Below are 27,161 nucleotides of genomic sequence, written 5' to 3'. Positions count from 1 at the left end.
TAAAGTTTTATAATAAAATTTATTGTATTTATTTTAACTATGCAATTATTAGGTACAATTATATAAATACAATGGTAATTATGTAATGTAATTTATTGTATAGGATATCTAATGTAATATAGAATAGAATACAGAATATAATTGTATAAGATCTCTAATATAATCTATTGGTTAACTAAAAGATAAAACCCTGCCATGGCCTGGCTGATTGATGCCCACCAGCCTCGGGCTGGGAAGAGGTTTTCATTGGAAGTGACAGGTGCCCCAAGGTTTATTTAGGACAAGCTCAGCCTTGTCCTGGTTAGTTTGATAATGTTTTCCTTATGGATGTTCCAGCACTGCATTTCCTGCGTTAGGGCCTTGTGTTACACCAATATTCCTGTCTGGGCTGCCTCAACTACAAATTGGCTGAACAGCCCGTGACACTTTTTCAATATTATTACATTAAACCAAGTGGATTTTGATTGATAACCTAATATTCAACTAATGCAAAACATCAATCATGGCAAGTATATTAATTATTTAATATTGCAGCCTAATTCAGGAATCGATGTGCTGCAGGAGGGGAAGGGAAACTCGCTGTTCCCAGAAGGTTTGAGACAGGGGATGATTAAAAAACAGCCCCACCAAACCCTGCTCTACTCCCGTGTGTTGGTTCGATACAAATCTTTATTCATTTGCCAATAATCTCCTCACATTTTCCACTTCAGGACCTTTTTTATCAGTTTTGAGGCCTGTAATTGAATTAAGGCTGCTTTCAGCACAAATATTGATGGCAGGGAGCTCCTGCCAGCCCTGCCCTGCATCCCTCTCCCAAAGCAATTCAACCTTCCCAGGCCAGGTGGCACCTCCAGAACGGATCATGGAATCATGGAATGCTTTGGGTTGGGAATGAAATCCCTGCCATGGCCAGGGACACCTTCACTGTCCCAGGTGTTCCCAGCCCCAATGTCAACCTGGCCTTGGGCACTGCCAGGGATCCAGGAACAGCCACAGCAAATCTGGGAATTCCATCCCAGCCCCTCCCAGCCAGGAATTCCTTCCCAATATCCCATCCAACCCTTTCCAAGCTCCATGGGGAGCCATTCCCTGGCTCCTGTCCCTCCATCCCTTGTCCCCAGTCCCTCTCCAGCTCTCCTGGAGCCCCTTGCAAGGGGCTCTGAGCTCTCCCTGGATCCTCCTCCAGGCTCAAGATGTGGGAGACAATTTGGGATAAATCCCGTAGGGCTCAGAAGAAAACATTCTTCTTCCAGATTCAAACAGCAAAATTTTTATTTTTCCCTCTCTCACTTCATTAACGACTTTTAAATAGAAAAAAACAAAGCTGCATAGCAGATTTTTGGAAAAGCTTTAGGAAGTGGTAAATAATTAGCAATTTTAGTACCAGTAATTAGTAACACTGTGGTGTTAACAGCTTCCCTGCAGTCCTCACGGGCTGCTTTCTCCTTCTTTTCCATGGCAGTGACCCACCTGCCAGGAGGTCATTTTGGAATTAGATAAAACCTGGTGCTGCTGGAAGCAAGAACCATCTCCTTGACCAGTGGGTTGGAATTTGGGGAATTTTTAATTTCTTTTCCATTGGATTTCATTTTTTTTTTTTTCCCATAGCAGGATATGTTAAGGATTAACTTTCCCTCTGAATTTTTGCTTTTTAGAGCTTTTACTTGGATATTTGGTTATTTTTTTTTAGGTTCCTTTATGTGAAATTATTCCTGTTTTCTCTCTGTACATTTGTACTTTTTGCAGGAATGGATGCCAAACTCCAGCATGGCTGCCACGAGCCATGGAATTAATCACAATTCCTTCTCTCCATCACCTTGGAAAGGAATTTCTGGCAAAGCAGAACCAGGAGGCACCAAATGTGGATTTGATAAACAGCCCCGTGCCCTGGCCTGGCTGATTCTTTCCTGTGTAAATAGTGGGATAATTAGATTTAAAATGTGGATTTTAAACGTGTATCCTGTGGCATTGCTACAGTTTGTAGCAATTTCAGGTCAGGTGGCATCTGAGGGTTTGATTCTGTCATTGAGCATTAGGATAACCAATATTTTTTGGGTTTTACAGGTAAATATATGTATTAAAATAAAAAAAATTGACACACTGGAGCAATTCACCAGCTTTGCCATTTCAGAGTTAAACAGAAATCATTGCAGACAAGGGTTTAGCAACTATTTAGAACTTTTGTTCTTCTCTTACAGGGACTCTGCAAACATCAAAGCTGGATTAGAACATCTGGTAAGTTTTAATTTTCTCTTGAACATTTGCATCATCTTTGATATCTGCATTCCAAATGAACACTTTTGAATGAGCTTTGAATACCTTGAATTGAGAAAGTCAACCATTTCCCAGAGGGTCAGGATACTGTTATTATGTGAAGGCACTCACATTTTCATTTATCTCCCCATTTCAAGGGAATTTTAATTTTTTTAAATTACTTTTTTTTGATGTCGAGATGAAATAAACTGGACTACAATCCTTGGATTGATGATTGCCTTAATTATAAACAAAAATTGTTTGGTGTTGGATTTTTGGCATATCCTGATCTGAAAACAACAAACTTGTGATTAAAAAAAAAAAAAAAAATTAAAAAAAAAAAGCCAGGGACACAATCAAATATTGCATGCATAAATATGGTGTGTTTGAGTCATTTGGAGGCTTTGAAAGAAGTGCACAGCTTTGTGTTTCCTCTTGTCTTTGCTTTATGAATAATGGATCGACTTAAATTCCATTCAGGGCTGCAGTAGGAAATAATAATTGAGGTGCAAAATATTTCTGGTTTAAGTAAACATATTAAACCCACAAGTGATGGCAAGCCAGGCTTAGCATTAAAAACTCATCAGTTGATCAAAACTGGGGGAAAAAAAAAAAATCTTGTCACAAGTCAAAAGCTGGTTGAGCCTCACATGTTGGTACCAGCAATCAGTGGAACATTAAATAGTTCATATAAAGTGATTATTAAATCCCATTAAATTAAAATATTCGCTATTAATGGCACATCCATGCTGAGAAGGGTTTAATTTTTTCATGGAATATCTAAACAATCCCTGCTGTTCTGTGGTGCTGTTATGAACACGGTGTGTCGCGTGGGACAGAATCGATTCCCTCCTGTTGCTTCCCTTTTTGGGAATCACTTGGGAAGGATTTGGAGGAGCTTGGGTACCAGTATCTCCTTGGAGAATCCTGGTGGGGTGGATGGGATGGAAAATCATGGTGGGGTGGACAGGATGGAAAATCATGGTGGGGTGGAGAATGCTGGTGGGATGGACAAGATGGAGAATCCTGGTGGGGCAGACAGGATGGAGAATCCTGGTGGGGCAGACAGGATGGAAAATCATGGTGGGATGGAGAATCCTGGTGGGATGGACAGGATGGAGAATCCTGGTGGGATGGACAGGATGGAGAATCCTGGTGGGATGGACAGGATGGAGAATGCTGGTGGGGTGGACAGGATGGAGAATGCTGGTGGGGTGGACAGGATGGAGAATGCTGGTGGGGTGGACAGGATGGAGAATGCTGGTGGGGTGGACAGGATGGAGAATGCTGGTGGGGTGGACAGGATGGAGAATGCTGGTGGGGTGGACAGGATGGAGAATGCTGGTGGGGTGGACAGGATGGAGAATGCTGGTGGGGTGGACAGGATGGAGAATGCTGGTGGGGTGGACAGGATGGAGAATGCTGGTGGGGTGGACAGGATGGAGAATGCTGGTGGGGTGGACAGGATGGAGAATGCTGGTGGGGTGGACAGGATGGAGAATGCTGGTGGGGTGGACAGGATGGAGAATGCTGGTGGGATGGACAGGATGGAGATCCTGGTACAGCTGGATTTCCTGGCACAGCTCTCAGGAGCTCCCTCTTTCTAAAGATGCCCTTTGTGAAATGTGTTGGGAATCATGAAATGGAATTAAGAGCAGAGTTCTCGGAGCAGCTGGAAAATCCATCTTGTTTGCTGCTTCCAGGGGTGTCTCTCCTGTGGGTTGAATCCCCTAAATAAATTTTAGGAAGGTTTTGCTGCCCTGCTGGTGGCAGGGAGTTGTAATCCAGGGGTTTCCCGGGATTTTTCTCGTGCATTATAAAGCTGCTCCCCTCCTGGCAGATTGACCATGGCTGGGGGCTTCTTCTAAACTGAGGTTTCTGGAGCTGCAGGGCTGATTTATAACAACAAATATTCCCAAAAAGTGGGAGGGAAGAGGCTCTGTGGGCTTGGAGTAGCCTGGGGGAGGTGGGAAGCAGGAAAAGAGCTCAGTGGTGTTTAGGGTTTCTCTGGGATAGGGGCAGAAGGGAAATATTCCCTGTGGAATGATGATGCCTGAAGGGATTTATGGGTTAACTCACAATAATTTGGAATAAAATTCTGTCTTGGTTGAATAAATTGGCTGCTTTGTATTTAGAATCTTTAAGGAAGAGACCTTAGAGATCCCTTGGAAGGAATCTTAAAGACCTCAGTCCACCCCCTACCGTGAGCAGGGAACATTTCCCTGAAAGATCTGTCAAAAACCTGTGGGTTTGAGACTTTTTTCCCCTTTCCACTTTGATCTTAGAAAACCTGTCCTGGGGATGGCTGCTCAAGGAAACAAACTGTTTCCCAAGGCACCCACAGGTAGGAATATTTGTGCTGGAAACTGCTCCATACCTCAGCATTTTTGTTCATAAAGACTTTTTGGACTCCAGTAAATTTGGGTTATTCCTCCAGAGATTTAAGCCACATGATTCCAGCTCTACTGCTTTAATTCCTGTATCTCCAAATGCTTGCAAGGAGGTTTTCCTCACCTTGGGAATCTTTATCTTGATTTGATAATGTGTTATTGAATCGCTTCTTCAAACAAGGGTGTTCTACAATTTGGGATTTACAAGAGTGTGGACTGAGGACACAGGGAATGGCTTCAAATGGAAAGGAGTAGATTTAGATGGAATAATGGGAAGGAATTGTTCCCTGGGTCTTGGCACAGGGTGCCCAGAGCAGCTGGGGCTCCCCTGGATCCCTGGAAGTGCCCAAGGCCAGGTTGGACAGGGCTTGGAGCCCCTGGGACAGTGGGAGGTGTCCCTGCCATGGCAGGGGTGGGGCTGGAGGGGCTTTAGTGTCCACATCTTTCTTTGATCTGGTCAACCAAAAAAAAAACCCCAAACCCCAGCCAAGAACCCTTCTCCTTTATTCAGATATTTGTTGATATTTGATCGAGTATTTATTTTTATTAAATGTCAGTATTTATTTCCTGGCTGTCTCTGGTTTTTCCATGGAGTTTGGTTGCAGTGCTGGCCCCTCACTGCTCGTTGCTCTCGGAGTTTCTCCCTGCGGTGCACAGCTCTGTGGTCCTCGGGTCTGACAGAGTCCTTGGCTTCCTAACGAGCTGTAAACCAAGCAGCCGATTATTTGTGCTCACAAACAATTAATTAACGCTGTTAATATGAGTAATTATGTTTATCTTGCTGTCCTGGCAAGGTTCCATGCTGGTCAATTATGCTCTGCAGGCTTGAATTGTCTCTCGTGTCTCTCTTGAATTGTGTCTGCCTGTTCTGAGAGGAAGGGAGTGAAGGTGGGTGTGGAGAGCTGTCCCACCTATGGCCAAAGTGACATTTGTGTCCTGGGACATTCCAGATTTCCCTTTGGATAGGCTGGAGAGCTGCTGAGTGTCCAGCTGGAGGCACCAGCCTGGAAGGTGCTTTGTGAGGAGCAGTGCTGGCTCTGGCTGTGTCCCCATCAGAGGGGACCCGTGGTGTTCCCAACCCATCAGGTGTCAGTGGCTGATGGATCTGTGCCAGGGTCAGCATCCCAAACATTCCCCTTGCTCAGCAGGCCCTGGGAAATCCTTCCAGCTCCTCCAGGAGCTCTGGGCCGGGTTCACATCAGGTAATCACACTGCAGGAGATCGATGGCTTGTGAATATCCACGGAGAAACGCACCTTGCTTGGCTCCATCTGCCCCACAGGGATGAAATCCGGGCTGTTCCTGCAGAGGGGCTCGGCGGGTCTGGAGGATCCATGGAGAGCTCAGCACACGGAATGTGCGTTAATCTCACCTGCACACTTTTATTTTTGGGAGGTTTTGCCGCTGCTCGTGGCGGATGCGAATCAAACAAGGGTGTGCGATCAAACCGTGAGAGGCAGAATGTTTTCATGGCAGGATATTCAAAGGGTTCCAGCAGTTTGTTGTTCCAACAGTGACAAATTTTGCGGGAACTTTGTAAGAGAAGCGATTTTTACCCTGTCACTTCCCATTAGCGGCGGGCTCTGAAACCAGAGCCGCTCCACATAAAACAACACTTTAATGTCTCTGTGTCTTTATTAAAAAGTAAACTTTGATCGCTCTCATTTACCACCGAGGCAATGGTGCCTCCCCTGGCCTTGGCTGCGGTGGGCACCCCGTGACCTTCCACCCCCGTGACCTCTGTGCCTTTATTTCCCTTTCCCTTTGTCACCCCGCCCATATTCACCCCATAAATTCATTTGACTCCCGTTCTCCGCTGTAAATTTGGGAAGGCCGACAGGAGCGTGCCCAGCTCGCGCTCCGCGGGCGGGTGAGGCGGTGATCAGCTGAAGTAAATAACGCTGTAAAATATAAAGAGCGTGATTTTCCCTGGCATCTGCATAAAACCCCCGGCACGTGCGGGTGTTGTTTCCAATCGCGCCGGCGGTTTGTTCGCAATTCCCGTAATTTGATCGTGGCTGATGAAAAGCTGACAAGATTTCCACAGCGCCCCATTAGATGAAAGCAGCATGAAACCAGAGGTTAATCTGCAAACAGATTTTCCTGCTTATTACTCTAATGATTCCATCAGATTTGATGTAGCAGGCTGCGAGGCGTCTCTCGGCAGCAACAGTGTGCTGGGGTTTGATCTCGGTGCTCATTAAATGATGGAGTAATTTGGGTGACCTCTGCCCAGGTGCACATCTCCTCATAATTGCACGGCATTCTGATGGGGAAATTACTGGCGAGAACCCCGAGTATTCATCCCGCTTTCCGAGTGGAAAAACTAACAAAAGAAATATTGCATTAATTTTCAAATGATGATATTACATTTAGTGCCTGGGCCCCATATATCAAAATCTGAGAACTGCTCAGTTACTCGCTGCTCTTAATCTTAATGGTATCTGTGGATGTCAAGGGCATGGAGGAAATTAAATCGGAAAGTGCAGATAGACCTAAGAAGACATTATCTCTTGATGATTGCAGTTTTGATAGGTATTTCAGTGAATTTCATTTTCGCAGAATGGTGGAAGATGAGTTAGCCACCAGATTTTCTCATTTTTCTTCCCCGTGATTTATGTGAGTTGAGTATAAAACTTTTTATGGGAGTGCAGTTACGGCGGATGAGAGGTAAATTAATGCGGCGGGTTTCCATCTCGGCCCCGCGCGCGATTGTCAGAGCTGTACATACGTAATGGGGCCCATCATTATTCAGGGTTGTTTACATTCAAAATATGTAATGAAATCTGTTCAGAATAATGAGGGAAATAAAAGTTTAGAAAATTGTAAAGGTCATGAAGTTTGAGAAATGATGCAATGCTCCCAAAATAACATTTAGGCAATATAAATTACATTATTATGCACCAACTCTGCCTTATAGAGACATGAAGATAAAGTGCTTTCGACGAGTAAAATGCTGTTAGTGCTCTCTGAAGTATGAGAATGTGTAAAATGTTTCTGATTTCATATTCTGGTTTTGTGCATATTGTGGAAAAATATATAAAGGAACTTTATGGAGGGCAGTGGCTGCTTCACTATCCTCAAGTTTAAATGCATTTCCTGGGAGGGTTTTCTCCAGCAAACACACGCTTTGGCAGGAATCTAATTGATTTTTAATCTAATTATTGAGGCTACCAGTGAATTCATCTTTTTAGGGGGTTCTTTCTCCTCTTCTTTTGGGGATTTTGCGTGGAGATCTTTGATCTGAATGTATTTTATTGCAGATACCGAGGAGGGATCTTGGCACAATGCTGAGATGAAGCATAAATTTGCCCAGCTATATCTAAAATACAGATCTCTGCACCCTGGTTTTATGCAGGTGCTCCTCAGAATAATTATGTTTTGCCCTGCACATTTTATATTGTATTTATTTGTCAGAAGCAGCTGAAAGTATGAAACACAAGTCATTTTTGGGAAAGTTAAACCAGCAAATCTGTGATGGCCAAAAAAAAGTGCAGTGGGGGTGAGTTGATCATTGAATATGAGAGCAAAGAGAAAATGCACTTTTATTCAAAGTATATAATCCTGATTAAGTTGAGGGTAATTCCTGTGTAATTAGGCATGATTTGGGGTAGATTATCACATTATTTTAAAACTGAGTTCTGATTTAGAACCCACTCCATCCTTGTGATATTTGAAATGCTTTTCATTTTCAAAATTATTTTTGCCATTATTTTTCAACTGCTGCATTTCAATCCAAAGATTCCAGAGGGGATGGGATTCCCTTTTGCTGAAAAATTGTAATTTATTTAGAGGAAACTCCTCTCTTAGTGGAAAAAAATAAAGCAGTAATCAAGTGACTGCTCCTTTTCTTAATTAATCCCTGTTACCTGTTGGCTGTGCAGAAATTTGAAAGAGTGATAAAAGATAAAAATCCATGTATAAGAGTTAAATATTAATAATTTTTGTAAGTTGTGGGGGATCATTCCACCTAGAATTTTTAAAGGTTAAATTAAGAAATAGATGAATTTATAGAATAATGACCAGATGATGTTGATGCAAAAAATCTCTGTTCTGTCAGCTCTTTCTCAAAATGTTGAATTTTTTGGTGATTGTGGCTGTATTGCCATGCAAATATAAATCTAAGGGATGATATTCCAGTTTTCAAGGAAATAAATAGAGGGGAGGTAATTTTTTAGCCTTCAGTGCAATATTATCCATATTTCCTCCGTTATTAAAGAGTTTATGGCTGTGTAAGTTTAACACTTCCAGGAATTTTCTCTTGTAAGAAGACCTGGATTTCCCAATTAATTTTTTTTAAATCTTATTTACAGCTCTCCCTATTTCTACTGAGTGTTTAATTTGTTTTGCTGTATCCACTCCCAGTAGTCAGGCCTTTTTCCTTCCTTTTTTTCTCAGGAATATTCACTGGAATGAATACATTGTTGTTTTCTGTTCCTTTTAAAGGAGCCCTTGCTGCAAAAACTGCTTTAAATTCCAAAAATCCCATCCATGTGCCCGAGCCACCCAGGCTATTTGCCACAGCCATTCCCTCCTGCCTTTGATTTGCTTCCAGTAATCCATTGTTGCTTATTCCTCAGATTTTGGGTTGGTTTCAGTGGAAACAAGGTGGGATTTTGTCAGCCCCCCGCTGTTCCAGGGTTCTCTGGAGATGTGGGGTTAGAACCCGCCTTGCTCTGGGAAGTGACTCCTGGAAAAGTGGAGTGAAATTGGAAATCCTCAATTAAAGTTACTAAATCCAAATGTTCCAGTGGCAATTTGTGTCCTGCATGAGAGGAGGGAGAGGATTTGGGGAATCCTGAGCTCCCAGGTCAAAGTGCTGCTGATGTCTGGGACACACTTTAAGGTGTTCTGCCTTTGATCCCAAATTTGTGTGAAAATTCCATGGGGTGGAAAGCTTGGAGTCTGAATATCCTTTGGTGTTTTGGCAGGAAATTTGGACATTCCATTCAGTTGTTTAGAGCTGGGATTTTATAGTTCTGCCTAATTTAATTCCTCATTGGGCTCTGAATTTAAGGATTGGGTCTTGTCATTGTTGTCTCTCTGCTTCCCAGTTTTGATAAATTTGCCCTCTTGGAGGAGGAGAGCTCTGGGAAAGTTTTCTGTCCTTTCTCTCAAGGTTCAGGTGTCTTTTCCTGGCTCTGGCTGGAGGAGCCACATTCCATAGCCAGGTTTTCCCTTCACTGTGGTCTTGGTGTCTCATTGAGCTGGACTTTTCCCTTCACCATTGGTCATATTTTCTGTGGCCTTTACATAAATTAAAATTCATTTTTTTCTGCTCTTTTATGGTTAATGATTTCTCTTTCTTAATTAGTCCATCCCTCATGCTGGATTCTTTATTTCTGTGGAAATACCAAGAGTATCTGTGCATTCCATGGACAGAAATTGCCATTATTCCATGTTTTACATGATTTTTCTCCACTTATAATTCACTTTGATAAATTTGATTCTTTGGGAACAGGTGGATCTGGATCCAGTCAGGACACTCTGGCCATAGCCTACTCCTGAGTGGTGTTGTTGATTAATTGTATCAGAGGAAAAACTCAGACTTAAATATAATTTTACCATCCAATCTTTTCAACAGATTTATGTGTGAAAATGCAGGGGTTTAATTCAGATAGTGCCAGATGTGCTTATTATGTTTCTGTGCTATTAATTCAGATCAGGGATTCTTCTCTGGGATTTTATTTTTCTGTTTTTAATGTGAAAATCATTCCTTTGTCAGTCTGGAATTTGCTACCCTTGAAGACTTACATAGGGAAAAGATGACAACTGCAAATTCTCAATCTCCTTTGGTTTTATTTTTATTTTAGTATTTTATTGTCCTGTGAAGTGTCTTCTTACACAAATAAGTACTTTCAGTTTCTTTGGTAATTATTTGTTTTAAGAGGAGTAAATGGCAGGGAAGGGATCCTATGATAAACCTGTCCCACAGTCTATTCCAGGATTTGATCAAACTCTGTTTAATTGTTGATTTTGATCAAACTCTGGCTGGCCTTAGGCTCCTTTGCTGCTCTGTCCTGTTGGGATTTGCTGGAAGTGGGATGGATAATATTCCAGGTGAAGGCAGGCCCCTGATTTACAGAATAAATTAAAATATAATTTTAGGTGTATCCCCTCTGTCTGATTTCTTCCTTGGCTCTTCCCATCACTGACCCTTGAGGTCTCCTTTCTGCTGCCCACAACCCCAAACCAGGATTTTCCTGAATCAGAGGTGTTTTTTGGGAATGCAGCGAGGCAGAGAAGTTCTCCCAGTGGGAATTGCATTTATCCCACTCTGGGCTGCCGTTACCACTCCAGCTGCTCAGGCCTGTCGGTCTCCTGTATCCCAAAATACTGGATTTCCATTCCCACATCCCCTTGCAGCTGGAACAGCATTCCAGTTTCACAGGAGCAGGCAGGGATGCTCAGGAGAAGTGGGATTTGCCTTACACAGGACTTGGATCACAACCTTTGGCACTTCCATGAGAACAGGAGCTGCTGTTCCCAAGCCCCTGGATCCCTGTGTGTGAGGGGTGATGGAATGGGCTCGTGTGATGTGGCTGTTTCTCCAGGGAAGAACCACTGAGGCAAGCCCTGAATGGGATTTGATTTCCTTTTACACCTCCCAGTGAATTCCATCCATGTAATACCAGAACCCCTGGATTTATCCCTGCTAAACAATTCCCTTCATCCCAACCTCTCTTAGCCCTTATTCCACTTGGGAATTTCTCTCGTATTCCCAGCCTTGCTGACTTTTATTTTTCCTGGAATTCATTCCAAACGTTTGCTGTAGGTTTCTGACCCGCCTTGGAATTATTCCCAGTGGTTTTGGGCAGGCACCTCCTCAGACAACTGGGGAATGTGTGTTTTGTTCACTCTTTTTCATGTTACTCTTCTCCTTAACCTTTTTTTTGAGCTCGTCAGGCATTGGGAAAGGTCGGATAAACATCCCCAGGAAAGGGATGGGAGGCTGGAGTTAAAGCAGGAGGATGGATTTGTGCTCTGATGTGGAATTAATTACTGTTTATTTACTGACTCCTTGGGTATTGTTTGGATTTTGCTTTCTGGGATTTTTTTTAAGCTGGAATTTTACCATCTACACTTGAATCCAGAGGAATTTGAACCCTGGGAAATGACATGGGAAGATCCACAGTGGATCTCACTTTCCATTTCCAATTTTCACCCGGAAATCAAACACGGAATTATAGTTTCAGGTTTTCAGTAGCAGGTTTTCCTGGTTTGTCTTTATCAAACACAAAGATTTGTATTAAAACCCCCCCAAATTGATCATCTTCACCAGGAATTTGCTGGGCTTTTATCCTGATGTTTTAAGGCAAAAAAGTCCTGTAGGTAAATTTTACCCCAGCAGTGTCAGGGATGAGCAGGAGGAGTGGAACCTGTCCATTTTTTGCACATATCAGACATTTCCCACGTCAAATTCCATAAAGATAAAAATTCAAGAAGGCAACATTGCCACTCAAAAATGCTGCAGCGTCATGAGCTGCTGGAATCCTGGGATAAAAGTTTTCCAGTGCTGCCAAGAGCCACATGCTCTGCTCCACAATATTCCCAGTGCCTGGCTCCAGCAGAAATTTAGACTCTCTTTATGAACTTCACCTTCCTCAAATTTTTTTCCTCAGTGTTCTCAGGTTTTCACTTCAGTATTGTTTCCTCTGTCAAGAACGTTTGCCATTCATCCCAAATAGCAGGAATAATTTAAAAAATACATTCTAAAGCTGAATTAAAGTGTTCTAATCTATTAATTAATTGAGAAGCTGACTCTCCCCTGGAATGGAATATTTGGGAAGCCAACCATGGCTCTCCTGGTGTTTCTGGAGCTGCCCATCACACTCAGCACTGGTTTCCTGCAGCTGTGAGTGACGGGCAAGTTGTGTGGGGATTTTTACACAAAACCCACCAAATTTCAAGTTGTGAGACTGGTGAAGTATAGTTTTATTAAAATAACTGTTTATGAAAGGAGTAGTGTTGGAATGCAGTGGATGAACCTCAAAGAAATACAAGTTAAGGATGTGCTGCATCTTCATAAATCAGCTGCCATTAAAAATTGAATGGTCTAATCCAAGTTTTACTTAAATATTAAAAGCTGTTATTAATCACAGGGGTATTTCTGGTGTCCTAGGGAATACCATCCTTTTCTGAACTGAGATTCCAGCGTCTCACCAGACACTTTTGGACACATGTAAAATTCATTGCTGGGGATGACCTGAGGTCATTTTCACAGTGTGCTTGTTAAGGAATTTTAGGGAATTCCTCTCCTGCTTTTACAGTTAGTGGGCTCCTTCAGCAGCTGGCACTAGAAATACTTCTATTTTTCCTTTTTCTCTCTTTGAATTCTTTTCCTTCTGTCTTACGCTGAAGACCATAAGGAAAGTACAAGGGTTTATTTTGCTCGACATCACTCTTGGTAATGTTTCCTCCACCAGTCATTTTACCATTTCGAAGTTTCCTGAGGGTCTTGCTGAATTTTTCCACTTAATGGTCCCCTAAATCAATACTGACCTCGGGTAGCTGCTTGTTCTCACGCATCGCTCCCAGCTTGTTTCAGGCTCTAATTGTGGTTTTCAGCTGAAATCCTCTCTGTCTTTTTTTTTTTTCTCCGAGTGCTGGCCTCATCCAGCAGTTGGAGAGATGTTTTCTGGGGCCAAGGCAGTCACCTTTATTTCAGAATCATTCTTTCACTCCTTGGTTAGGGCTTATTGATTGATGCTGAGGTGGCTGTGCCGAGTTCTCCGGCGGGGAGAAGACGCCTGTGGAACACCTGGGGCGAGGGCAAAGGGGAAGCTGGAACAGCCTGGGCTGCTCCCAGTGGGATATTGCTGACTCAAAGAGGAATTTGGGTCTTCCCTCCCTTACACCAAGACACAACTCCATGGGGAGGAGTGGGAAAAGGTGTTTGGAGCTCCTCAGAGCAGCGGGATCGGTTGTGGAGTTGTGTTTAGTGCTGGAGTGACATTTGTACAGCTGCTGTTGCTTCCCTTCTTCTCCTCTGGGTCCTGCTTGGATCTTCCATGGAATTCTTGTGGGTGTGGTGGTGCTGGACACAAATATCCTCAAACTGCCAGTGGAACGTCCTTCTCCACCTTAGGGGTGCTGAGCAGCACCAGTGGTGGTGGTGTGGCCAGCAAGAAGGGATCCAGGGGTTTTGGTTAATTATCTGTACTGGATAATTGCTGTAGGAACAGGAAATTGTATTTTGAGGTGCCAGAGCCCACCTGATGCACGAGGTGCACAAAGGCTTGGGCTGCTCACATGCAGACGTGAGCACAGCTGGTGTTTGACACCAAACACTTTCCCTTCTCTGCTTGTCCTGCAAAATTTTGCCAAATTCAACTAATCCTGGTGGAGTTTATTTTTTAAATTTACGGTTGTCATGGAATGGAGAAAACCAAACCCAAGTAAAGCTTCTGTGAAACTGAACTGGGCAAGTTGGCTCTGGATAAAAAGCAGATCTTTCCCTTCCTCTCCTTCCTTTCCTCCCATGACATACTTAAGATGCCAGAACAGATTGCAATGATTAGTTCATGGCAAGAAGAAGAAATGGGAAGATAATTTATGATAAATTTCAATATATTTCTTGCTGCCACCGGGATTAGTGGTCAGGTCTGATGGTAGAATCCATACTGCAGCTATAATAATAAATTCTGCCCAGTAATTCTGGGTTTATGGAAACAGCAAAAATCTGAACTAAAAATAACAGATCTCTGTGCAAGCAAATTCTGGATCTTCATTTAAATCGCATTTTAATGCAGCATCTCTCCTATTGGAAGGAGAAGTGTGTAGAAATGGAATTGTGTCATTGTCAGCCTCTCCTCATGAGGGTGGTGAGGCCATGCAGAGCATCACCAGTTGGGACATTGACAGCAAAGAGCTCTGCCTAATTAACACCATGGGATCCTGGAATGGTTTGGGTTGGAAGGGATCTTAAATCCCATCCCATCCCCAGCTGTGGGCAGGGACACCTTCCAATATCCCAGGCTGCTCCAAGCCCCCGTGTCCAGCCTGGCCTTGGACACTTCCAGGGATCCAGGGCCAGCCACAGCTTCTCTTGTCTTTATTTTCCTGTTTAAAATTCCCCATTGCAGGTATTTAGGATCTTGAGAAGAGTTCCCTAGGATTCAAAACTCCACCAAAAATTCCCTGTTGCAGCTATTTAGGATCTTGAGAAGGGTTCCCTAAGATTCAAAACTCCACCAAAAATTCCCGTCAGGTTTTGTTTGTAGCACAGAGCGGAAACCTCCCAAACTTCTCTGATGCTTCCAGAAATAATCAACTTCTGAACTCCGTGACAAATGGGGTTTGTGCATCAATTCAACTGTGGCAGTGCTGGAGTGGCTCCACATTTAGAGGGATGGCAAACACATTGGACACAGTGCAGCATCACTGGGTCTCGTTGGCATAGCGGGGCCAGAGCCATCACCGTGCTCCTCCAGCCAGCAGATGTGCAGCAATACCTTCAGGAGAGGGAAAAGTGGGAAATCTCACCACATTAATGACACTAAACCTGGTTCTGGAGCGTTCCGTGTGGAACGGGGTCACCCAGGAGCCAGGTGGGGTTTGGGGTCGGGGAGGAGCTGGCTGTGGCTCGGTCACCTCGTGGGGACAGCGTTTGGGGTCAGTCCTGATGATTGCTTTGACAATTCCTCCCTGGATAGGATTCCAGTGTGGGAGTCCCTCTGGAGTGGGGAGCTCTGGGAGGGTGGGAATGTTGGAGCTGGAGTGGGCAATGTCCAAGCAGGTGTGAGCTGATCCATCCTCTCTTGCAGACTCCTGCCGAACAGGCCAAAGCCAGGCTGCAGCTGGTGCTGGAGGCAGCTGGTGAGTAAATGAGAATCCTCAAAAATTGCCTTCATTTTTGTGCTCTCAGGTGGATTTTATCCCTTTGTGTTTGGTGGATGCCGATCCCGTTCTCCGTAGCTCACTTAAATTTCAGGTGAAGATTAAATTGGTTTTCGTCATCCTTGGCACTTAGTAAAGCCCTTTAAGGAAATAAAAACAAGCCATTTTTTACACTAAAACTCATGTTTATCCTCTGGCTCCTGCTGCTACTGAGACTTTATTTTGTGCTCTCAAAAATTTGGTTTTGTTTATTTTATTTTTTCCTTTTTCTTTATTTTTTAGCATTGTTCTAAATCAGTACCTGTATATATATATAAATATTTTATTTTTTTTCCCCCCTGGAAGCTCTCTGTTGTGAGGAAGCTCCTCACAACATTGCTGATGTATTTTTTTTTTCCCCCAAAATCCATCCAGCCTTTTGCATTGTCTCTCTTCCAATACATTCCTTGTTCTCCAGAACTTTTAATAAATCTTTGAAGCATGTAATTATGAAATGGATGTGACAGCCCTGACCTCAAAAGCACAATTTGTGTATTCTGCTGCCATCGATCACATCTCATTTTTTAATTTCACACCTGGGAGATGTACAAAAGATAACTGGGGGTTGTATATCATCGTGACCTGGGCTCCAAAATTTTCCAAAGCTTATCAAAGGTCTGTGACATTATTAAATTTAAATATCCACCATTGAGGGCTGCATTTTAGATTGAAGCTGCAAGTTGTTCATAAGGAACAGAAGAAATTTAATATCTTTGTGTCTCTTACAATCCTAAATACAGAATTAAGTTCTTTCCTGGCTTTATTTAAGTTTTGGTCATCCCAGGTATTTATGAGATCATCTCCCATCTTCTTCCCCAAGTCCTGCATTCAGTCAATTGCTTTTAATTTTTATTTAATTGCTGTGAGAAGAGGTTGGGAATGTTGATAAATGTTGTTTCAATATACTTTTGTGTTTACTCCTTGTAAAATCAGCACCTTTTAGTCTTCAAACTTAAAAATAAATTTATGCTGAGCATAAATTTATATATAAATAAATGACCCAGCAGCTTTTTGAGGAGTTGAGGATCAGGAGGTTCATTGCTGTTGTGGTGATGTTCTGTTTGAATAATTGAAATTAACTCTGTACTCAGTAATGGTGAGTGGAGCTGTCCTTGGTGTGCTCAGGGCTCTGTACAGGCTCCATCCCAAACCTGGGAATGAACTCCTGGAATATCTGTGCTCTTTGTAGGGATTGCTCCAGTCCCACTGAGGGGGATGAGAAGCTGTGCTGTATTCCCAATGGATTATCCATGGATCTGCTGGTAAAGACACGCTGCTCCTCCGTGGTTTGGACAAACAAACCAAGGGCTCCAAACCACCAGCAAGGGCTGTAGGGCATTGGGGACAGTCCCTTCCTGCTTCATCCCTGCTGACATCACGGAATCCTGGAATGGTTTGGGCTGGAAGGGACCTCAAAGCCCACCCAGTGCCCCCCTGCCATGGCAGGGACACCTCCCACTGTCCCAAACCCTTCCAGGCTTTGGGCTCTTCCAGGGATCCAGGGGCAGCCACAGCTTCTCTTGAATTCCTTGTCTTTACTACTCTAAATTTCCCTTGTGGAGATATTTAGGATCTTGAGAAAATCTGCTTTTAGGATTTAACCTAGATATTATTTTAGGAAATAGCAACTGCTTTCTCTGAAAGGCAGAAATCAGCAAGTAGTAAAATAGGCTCTTATTATTGAGGATTCTTTTTTTTCCTGGTGTATTTGGAGATGGAAATTGTGACTCTGGTCTCTCATTATGAGAGCAGGTAAAATAAAAAATACTCACCTGTGTCTGTGTGGGAGGTAGGTAAGATGGCCATTTTTATATGTAGGTAATACAGTGCTGAGAAGGTTTTTTTTCCAAGTCCTGCATTCATACTGACTTCATTAAATATTTTTTCTTTTTAATGTCAGTATTTTGTTCTCATTAAGCAGGGCAATATTGGGAGGTACCAAAACACTTTAATTCTCAAGACAACCGAGTTTTGATTTATAAAACCCTTCATTCCTCAGAAGTTGTTGGTCCCAGCTATAAATTCATATTTGAACGATTTATTGAATGAGATTTCTTAATATTGAGGTGCCAGGGAGCCTTTTTAGGCTCCTCTGACAACCTCCCACAAGTCACCGTGCCCGAGCAGATGTTAAGCAGGCAATAGTTGAATGTTAATTTGGAGAGGGTGGGATGTTTAAGCCCATCTGAAGTATGTTCCATGTGGGCCTTCCAGACTGAGCGACAATGCTTTGTCTCTTGGGAGAATTTCCAAGCTAAACCTCTTTCTTTTCCTCGCTCTATATGGACTCTCTCAAGTCAGTATAAAGCAGATCATCCCTGGGCTAAAGCTCTCCAGCTTTTGTTAGCGGGCTCTGTAGGGCTGTAATTAGGCCTCCTGGCAGGCCCTGCCGGCCAGTTAATGGTCATATGGAGTTTTTCTGAGGCAGACTGGCTTTGTGTAAATCCTTGCTCGGCATCTCCTTCTGGGTCACTTCCTACCAGGCCGGGGCTTTGTGCCGCTGCCCCACGGGCGGACGGGGAGCAGCGTCCCCTGACCAGCGCCGGCTCCGGGAGCGCCGCACAATCCACCCGGATAATCCCCAGTGTAAACAGAGGATTTAGCTCAGCTTCTGTCACTTACAGTTGCCAAACCACTTGGGTGTCTGTGATTCCTTTCCCAGACTTCATTACCCAGGCACGGAGAAGACCCCGAGCTGGGGGTTTGTGTTGAACGTGGCTCCCGGCGCTGATTTTAGGGAGAAGTTTGCGCCGTTCCAAACCTTAAATCCCAAGCTTAGGGCAAACCTCAGAACCCAAAAGCTGCTTAATACATGCTGTAAATTATCTGGCACCTGTGCTTTCTCAGGAAGGTTAAAATATGGATGAATATTCCCAAAATGTCAATAAATTCCTATGAAATAGCGCACGGATGTTTCAAACTATCGATGCTGCTGCCTCTTCCAAAGGGCTCCGAGAGCTTTTCCATGGTGCTAAGCAGAAATTTCTTACTCTCCATATAAAGACGATGACAAAAGGCAATTGATCTGGATTTTCAAAGGTCTAGAGTTGAAATAAGTGACTGATCTATTTTTGGGATCTGCATTTCAATCTCTGGCTGAAAGAGCAGTCAAGAATAGGGCGTTCCGTGCAAAGAATTCGCCGGAGTTTATTTAAAGGAAACTTCGGGACCGAGGCACTGAATGTGAGGTGATGAAAATGGGGGAATACAAATCCCAAACATTCACCATTTATCAGATCCAATTCTGGATATTGGATATTTGACTCATTATCTTTGAATTATGCTATCAGATCGCTGCCTTTAATTTTGCACCCTGCATCTTTATTGCATTTTACATATTCCTCAAAGAGAAAACCATGGAATACAATGAGTACTTCGGCCTTAACTGTGGTAAATACAAATGTTTTATCATTCTGATTGATTTTTTTTTTAAATCTACCCATTCTACCAGAAGTTATTGAGGAGAAAAAGCCTGATTTGCACTCAGTGCCTGATAAATATAGGCAAATATTCTCTGCTTTTGGGTATCAAAATGGCTCATAACAGATGTGGCTGAAAGGACCACATACGTAGACTGTATGATTTTAGTCTGGTGGAACTAATAGGATCACTTGCTACTTTATAGTTTCTTGCTTTTCTTTTTCTTTAATAAAAACTGTTTAGTTAAATAGGTTGGCCTCTATTTTGCTCTTTTCTAGCTATGCAAAGCAGTCGGGCGGGCAGGTGGCAACAAGTATGAAAAATTTCCTTTTATTTGGGGCTTCTTTTCAACTGCCAAATTTATCAAATGTTTATGGATTTCTCGTTTTGATGATGGTTTTCTTTCAGTTTTCTTATTTGTGCTCTTTCCACTGAGAACTCGCTGGCTTTAATTTGAATTTCTAATTATGCAATGAATTTTAGAAGGGTGGATAACATGTGCTGTTATATATGCACAAAGGATGAAATAATACTTGAAATATTTTACTTGTTCTGTTGAAATTTAAAGCAGGCTTTAAAAATAATTCTTGCCCCAGAAACTGCAAGGATTTGAACTTTTAGCAGGCTTAAAAGTTCTCAATATTGAAAAAAAGATGACTTAAGTTGCTGTGTAGGTTTAATTTAATATAAAATTCTAAATTTTATCAATTACCAATTTTTCAATTAAAAATTCTAAAATTTTTATCAGTTTCAGGTGCTTGTTTTGAATAGTGGCTATTGACTTTAGGTAATTGAATTTTACTTGTGTTTATATAAAAATCTCTATTTGGAGAGCAAAGGTGTCATCCTTGAATCACGTTTTCTCTTTCTGACAAATGTGGAGGGAGGTGCTATAAGGGGTTTTGAGGGTGTTTTGTGCAGCAGAGGAATTTTCATCCTTTGTGAGTCCTCACCAGTCTGGGAAGTTTGTTCTGTTCCCCATGTCAAAGGAAAATAAACTGGAATTACACTGGAGCCTCCACAGTGATTGCTCAAACACCTTCTCTTTATGTCCTGCTCTAGGGCACCTGAGAATCCGGAATCCCAGACTGGTTTGGGTTGGAAGGAACCTTAAATCCCATCCCATCCCATTCCCAGCCTGCCATGGGGACAGCTCCCACTGTCCCAGGTGCTCAGCCCCAGTGTCCAGCCTGGCCTTGGGCATTCCAGGGATCCAGGGATCCACAGCTGCTCTGGGAATTCCATCCCAGCCCTTCCCACCCTGCCAGGGAACAATTCCTGCCCAAAATCCCCTCCAGCCCTGGGAGCCATTCCCTGTGTCCTGTCCCTCCATCCCTTGTCCCCAGTCCCTCTCCAGCTCTCCTGGAGCCCCTTCAGGCCCTGGAAGGGCTCTGAGCTCTCCCTGGATCCTTCTCCTCTCCTGGCTCCATAGGGAGGTTTATCCTGCTCCTGAATTTCACCAGCTAATTTAAGAAATCCATCTAATTATGGAATTAATGAACCCAGTTTTTAGGTCAACTGCTGATTCCTGCTCAGCAGATTTTGGTGTCAAAACTCACCTCAGTGATGGCATCAGGAGAAAGAGCACTTGGAAAAGCTCTGAGCGATAGAGGAATTAAACAATTAATTTGAAATTCAAGAAGGTTTGCATTAGGAGAAGTAGCTGTTTTTATGTTATGTATTTGATGGGAATTTCAGGTGTTTTAAGAGTGGATTTCAGAAAATTCAGGAAGTATTTGAGGTCACCTGGGTGCTCCACACCAATGAGCTTCATAGCCAAGCTGGACAGAGACACATTTCTTCAGCCATTCCTTGCCCCTGAGCTCTTGGCAAAGCTTCATCATCTCACAGAGTTCTAAAAAAATTTAAGAATTTCTGCTCAAAAAGTGAAAACTGTAGAAAAAAATAATTACTCAAATTAATTAATTTTTTTTAACATATTAACGATGTTATCTTTACAAAATATGCAATTTCTGAAGTGCAGCTGGTTTGTGGCAAAGTAAACACTTGGATAATAGTAATTAATTAAATAATTTAAATTAATTTGCATGATTGCTAAAAAGTTACAACGTTTTAATTGAATGTAGGTAGAGAATAGATGTGTTTGAAATGAAATAATTCACTTTTGCAATGTACAATATCATTCTGTTGGTGTCTAAAAGCTGTTCACTTCAGGGACCTCTTTTAGGTTCTTACAAGAGACTAAAAAAAAATTGCTTTGAACCATTTTTGTAGAATATCAATTTGTTTTTAGAGTAAGAAGCCAATGAGGAGTTGCAGGGATGCCATAAAATAAACCAGAGCCTGTAAGTAGAATTTAGAGGAACTTTATTAATTAATGAACATTTATCACCTTCAGAAATCATTCTAAAGCTTTTAAAATTTCTGTTTTTTCTGATAGATTTTTATCCAAGGTCTTTTTTTTTCTGTGGCACCAAAAGTATCTCCGGCTTACATGGTGCCTAATGGGTTTCAGTAATATTGCAGCATATGGGATCCAGGATTTTGATGCAAATCTCTGTGCTAATTATGTGCAGATGAATCTTGCAGGCCTGCTATTGATCTGCAGTCAAAGACAATTTTTCAGTTAGCTGAAGTTTTATATCAATTCATATTTAGCAACTTTGCTGTAATTTAATTATCCACTGGTTTGGCTGTGCAAACCATATGTGGTCGTGGGGCTCGTTTGTTTTTAGCAAGTCTTTTGGGAAATGTTATTTCTTAATATTGATGGGGATATATTTAGTTCTCATGTTTTACATGATCTGTCACAGCCTCCTCTCTGTCCAGCTGCCCTCTGTGGGCTCTGGTCATCCAAGAATTCCCAGGAATTCCCAGGAATTCCCAGGAATGGGTGTCCAGGAGCTTTTTTCTGGCAGTTTCCCGTGTGCATCTTTGGAGGTTTAGATTTTCTACAAGTGAAAGTGGAGAGTGATTTTATCCATGGATAACAATTCCAGTGGTGGATTTTATAGCCTGAATGCCCAGAAAAAAAGATTTTAAATTGCCCCATCTGCTCTGGCTGCTGGGCTCATGTTGGTGTTCTGGTGTTTGGGACTTCTCGAATTTCCACATGGGAAGTGTGCTGGAATCATCTTGCTGAAAGGAACCTGTGATTAGATTAGATTAGATTAAATTAAATTAATTACAATTCCCTGTGAGGGTGGAGAGACCCAAGCTGCCCAGAGGAGCTGTGGCTGCCCCTGGATCCCTGGAAGTGTCCAAGGGGACACCGGGGCTTGGAGCAGCCTGGGACAGTGGGAGGTGTCCCTGCCATGGCAGGGGTGGCACTGGCTGAGCTTTACAGTCCCTTCCAAACCAAATGATTTCATCATTTTCTTAAAATATTTACAGGAAGTAGAAACAAAGCCCTGCTGGTTTTGTGCTTTTCCCATTCCTCCTTTCAGGAAAAGCTGGAATGGCAGCACAGGAGTTCAGCAGTCACCCAGCACCTCGTTCTGTGCCTGCACTATCTCCTTGGAACTCCTATATATTAATATTTTCAGGGGCACTATTTAATATGGGTAATAACCCCTGTGTTTTAGTTATTGAAAGCCCATTTATCACAACTTTATTAAACATGGAGAACTAAGTGTGCCAGTTTGGCCAAGTGCTTTCGCTCGCTCGTGTTCTCTTTGTTGCCCCAAATGAATGAAATTAGAACAAACAATCTCAGAGTCATTTGTAATCAAGCGCTGATTAATGGACTTTGGTTTCACAGCCATTATTCATTCAAGAACACCTGATATCTTTCCCATAAACAAATCGTGTTTGTCCAAATTAAGAAATTAAATGAAGCATTTGATGAGTTTATGATTGACCCTTCCAACTCGGAGCCCATTAGTCAACGTCGTTATCATGCAAAAGCGCCTGACTAATGTGCTGGCTGAATGTGCTGTGTGGATTTATTATGATTTCTGATTAATGCCTGCTGCAAGCCAAACCACGGGATTGTAATAATTCCTTGATTTTCATTTGAGAGCTCGCTGAAGATTTTCATCTGTGATGAAATGCATTCGTGTCCCATTAGATTTAGAGATGATTATGAGGTGTCGGCCGAATAAATCTTAGTGTGGAGCAGAGGGTGCTTGGCAAGGACCTTTGCAGTCGTGGTGGGCTTTTTATAAGGCTGCTGCCTGTCATTAACGGGGATTTTTGGGTGGTTTAAGGGGAGTTCTCGGGCTTTTGCAAATGTGGGGGGTCATAGAGGTTGGTAGGAACAAGATCCCCAGCTTATTTTTGTAAGTGAAACATTTCTCCTCATACCTAATAGAATGATAAGAAAATTTTCTTCAATTTTTTTTTTTTTTTGGTTTACATACTTTTACTCTACCAATATTTAATATCTGCTATTTTCTAAAGTATTTTTTTGGGGGTGTTTGGTGGCTTGGAAAGGATTTTATAGAATGTTTTCTGCTGAAATGACACTCTTGAAAAGCAGATGTCAAACTTCTGTAATAGTAAGTTTTACCACTCCTCCAAATGTGAAGCGAGGCGAGTTCACTCTGAATTAAATCTGCATTAAATGCTTTGAGCCCTGTTGCCACAAGCCCATTAAAGAATCCACTGGAAAGGCAGAACAGCATCATTAGTAAAGGCAACAGTAATGGAAACTCGTGTCCTTTGCCAATCTCTCATATTGATCACCCCAGCAAGGAAAAAAGAAGTGTTTCAAAACACAGCTTATGTGAAAAATCAAATTAGGTGCCTTTATAGCAGATCCTCCCTTTAATTCCAGTTCTGTTTCTCTTCTCTGTGGCTGCACTGTGATTTATTATTGAAGATTTCTGAGCTGCTTTGTTTAAGCCATTGTGTATCCCCTTATGTTCTTAAAATACCCACTAAAACTATTTAATCACAGAAGTTTCTTAAAGGTTTTGAGCATTTTGTGCTGCTGATCTGAAGCCCTTGGAGAGTTTTTGCTGAGAAATGTGAATGGTTTTATAGCGATGAGCCTCTTTGAGCGAGAGGAAATTGTGGTTCCATTGGACAGGGCTTGGAGCAGCCTGGGACAGTGGGAGGTGTCCCTGTCCCTGGAAGGGGATGGGAATGGATGGGATTGAAGGTCCCTTCCAACCCAAACCATCCTGGGATTCTCACTCTCTGCAGCTCTGGCTTTGCCTCCTGCACGTTCCGAACCTGCAGCAGCGCTGGAGTTGTGGCTGGATTTTCAGGTCTGAAGGGTGGGTAAAGCTAAGGGGGGAAAGGAAATAAGTTATGGAAGAGCACATGGAATTCCAGACTGGTTTGGGGGGGAAGAGACCTTAAATCCCATCCAGTGCCACCCCTGCCATGGGCAGGGTCCCCTTCCATGGCCTCCTCCAGGGCTGTGCCAGTCTAGTGAGAAATACATTCATTTTACTCAATCTCAGTATTACCTTTTGGCCTGTGCCATTCCCAGGTTTCCCTTCAGTACAGACTGACATTTAAAAGCTTCTTTTCCAAGCTTGTTCCCAAGATTTTTGTGCCTTTTCTCAGCCTGGCTGTGCCCCGTTGGCCCTGCTTGGCTGTGCCTTGTTGATTATTGACATTTTATTCCAAAGCTTTGCCTCCTGATAAACCAGGCCGTGCTCCCCAGCAGATAAATGTCCACATTCAGCTGGTGCAGGTGATTATGTGGGGCTGCCACCAAAGAAACCCTAAAGCATCCTATTAGCAGGGCCTGAGCCTCGGAATAAAGGCGCCAATTACGGAGCACTCCCGAGCCCTCCCGTGACATTAATGGTGTCTTTATAACCTTTTTAACTTCTGCTGCCTCTGACAGAGCACCACAATCACAGCCATGGCTTTGCCCTTGGCAAGCAAAACCTCATTTGGAGAGGATAATAAGTATTTACTATTTAGATGGCTGGCAATAAAATTTCTCTGAATGAGATTTTACGGAGAAAACGCAAACTGATTCAATTACTTCCTTTAATGGACTGGGGAGACCTGTAATAACAGCTTGTGGAAGCTTCAAGTCTCGTGTTTAGCTTTTTTTCTTTCCTTTTTGGGTGGTTGTTGTTGTTGTTATGGTTTTTTTGGTGTGAAAACACAAACTTGATTATTTTTCCAAGTAGAAATTATATGGAATCATGAAGGTTGGAAAATATCTAAAAAACTCCAAGATGTTCAAAGTCCATTTTCACTGGAAAACTTAATCCAACTTCCCCTGCATGTCCCATGATATTTTTCTCATCTTAAAAGTGGATAAAAATCTCAAATGTTGATAGTGTTATAGCAGCAAAGAGTGTTGGGAATCCCTAAATATCCTTACAGAGGATTCCTGTCATCTGGCCTTAGGGTGGAATGGGATGTCAGTTAAGTCTTAAAAACATATTTCTTATAAATCCATGGAGCATCCATTCCCTCTCAAAGCACTGTAGAACACAGGTGCTTTAATAGCTGGAGGTGTGCCAGCATTTCTCAGGTGATTTGGAATATTTAGGATTATTCCTAAATCCCTATTATTGGGATTTAGGGGAAAGTCCTCTTAAGGATGGGTTTGAGAACCAGTTACTGAAAGTTTTTGGGTTTCTTGTATTTCTAAGCAAAAAAGCAGCTTGTGAGACTGATCTGCAAACCTTTCTTTATTCTCTATCTTAAAACCAGCTCTATATTAAAGAAGTAAAATCATCTTGATCCGTGTTTTAAAGAATACTTCATTTTATGTCTGGATCCAGGATGGGTCTACAAATTTTGGGGATCCCTGAATGTGTGTCTGTACCAAACCACCAATTCCTTTCTTTTCATTCATTTGGAGAATTCCATATTGTTGCTGAGATAAAATTAATGGAGTGAATCCATATAATCTTATTTTATGTTAAAATATTTCTGTACGTGCGTATCTCACAATTTACCAATTTCACTGATTTACCCCTCTTATCCCCCAGCATTGATGTGGATTTTTTTCCTCTCTTTTTTTTGGAATTTTTTAATAATTTCAGGAGATCCGTGTTTGTGGCAATAGGGGAGCACCAGGGACACCACCAAACTTCATTAGTGCAGCTCTGGAAGAAGACACAGGATAATATTTCCTTCCCTTTTTAACCATCAGTCACTGTACGGGGCCGCTGCGCCAACAAATTCATAACCTCCTCTGTATTTGATTTTAAAAAAATAAACCCAACCAACTTTTGCTTTCCCCAGTTCAATAACTCCCTAGAAATGTGCTTTTATACAGTGTAGCTCATACAATCCTGCACTATAAATTGAAATCCCGCTTTTTTCGGACGTTCCCGCCTGGATGACTGATGGCTGTGTGGATTTGCCATAAAATTTTAATTATGACAGAGTTATGAATCACTGCTCTCGCTGGTTAAAGTGTTAAAAAACGATGGGTTTGTTGTTTATTAAACTTGGGAGGGTGGAGGAAGAAAATGTTAAAGGTTTGGAGTTGTGTGGGCTGGATCCCGAGCTCGGGTGTTTCCTCAGGAGCAGCCCTGGGGCTGATTTTGGATGTGTCCTTCCCTCCCTGGGCGCTGCTGCTTCCCAGGGTGACAAATTCCATTAATTTTATTTCTTGGAGCATCCTGTGGGTGTCCTGGGCAGGGTTTAGAACCATCCCATCCCTCGGGATCGGGGCTTTGGCTGTCACTGCAGGAGCAGTGGAGCAGCCCCGCTCCGGGAGCACGGGGATAAAACCGAGCTGTTCACACAGAAACACCAAATATTTATAAAATATTAAGGGGCTAGAACCAGAGTTGTGTAAAACATTCAGCATAGCACAGTTTTTATTAAAAGTGTCAGGTTTTGTTACCAGTAACTGTGTGTTTCATTCCCTTAGAAGATCGAAACACTTGGTATTTCCCAATTTTGTTATTATTTTTTCCCAATTTATTATTATTTTTACTATAATAATTATTAATAACATTATTATTACTACTATTGTTATTGTTTTTATTTTATTCATTTATTTAGTTATTATTTTTTGTTATTATTATTTCCCAATTTCCTGAATTTTAGGCAGGCAGCACCTGATGTATTTGGCACGTGAGGCGTTGCTTTAAATAACCCCACTCTGACTTTTTCTGCCTTAAAATCAGCTTTATTTGCCTTCCCCTTTGGCCTGGCTGGCAGGGCAGGGCTTTTCCAGGCAGGCAGAGGAACAGCTTGGAGTGGTTGCAGGGCTCCAATCCCGTGGGAATGATCCAGGCTGGGCTTTTCAGGGATGTGCTGCACAACAGGTTGGTGCCATTTGGGCAGGAGCAGGGAGAACACCTGAGGGAATAGGGGATGAATG

At 42.5% G+C, this 27,161-nt stretch overlaps 1 protein-coding gene across 1 annotated transcript in view; it reads left to right on the top strand.

Moving 5' to 3' along the window:
• The window catches only part of RSRC1 (arginine and serine rich coiled-coil 1), a 96,162-nt gene that overhangs the window by 42,225 nt on the left and 26,776 nt on the right, over positions 1 to 27,161 (top strand). The window contains exons 6-7 of the mRNA XM_058844262.1: positions 2,199 to 2,235; positions 15,409 to 15,460. Coding sequence (XP_058700245.1) covers positions 2,199 to 2,235; positions 15,409 to 15,460 — 89 coding nt within the window. The remainder of the gene's footprint in view (positions 1 to 2,198; positions 2,236 to 15,408; positions 15,461 to 27,161) is intronic.

The sequence above is a fragment of the Poecile atricapillus genome, chromosome 8 (assembly GCF_030490865.1).
Source record: "Poecile atricapillus isolate bPoeAtr1 chromosome 8, bPoeAtr1.hap1, whole genome shotgun sequence".
NCBI lineage: Eukaryota > Metazoa > Chordata > Aves > Passeriformes > Paridae > Poecile > Poecile atricapillus.
Note: the sequence above shows the minus strand (reverse complement) of the source record. Positions and strands in the feature narration are given on the sequence as shown.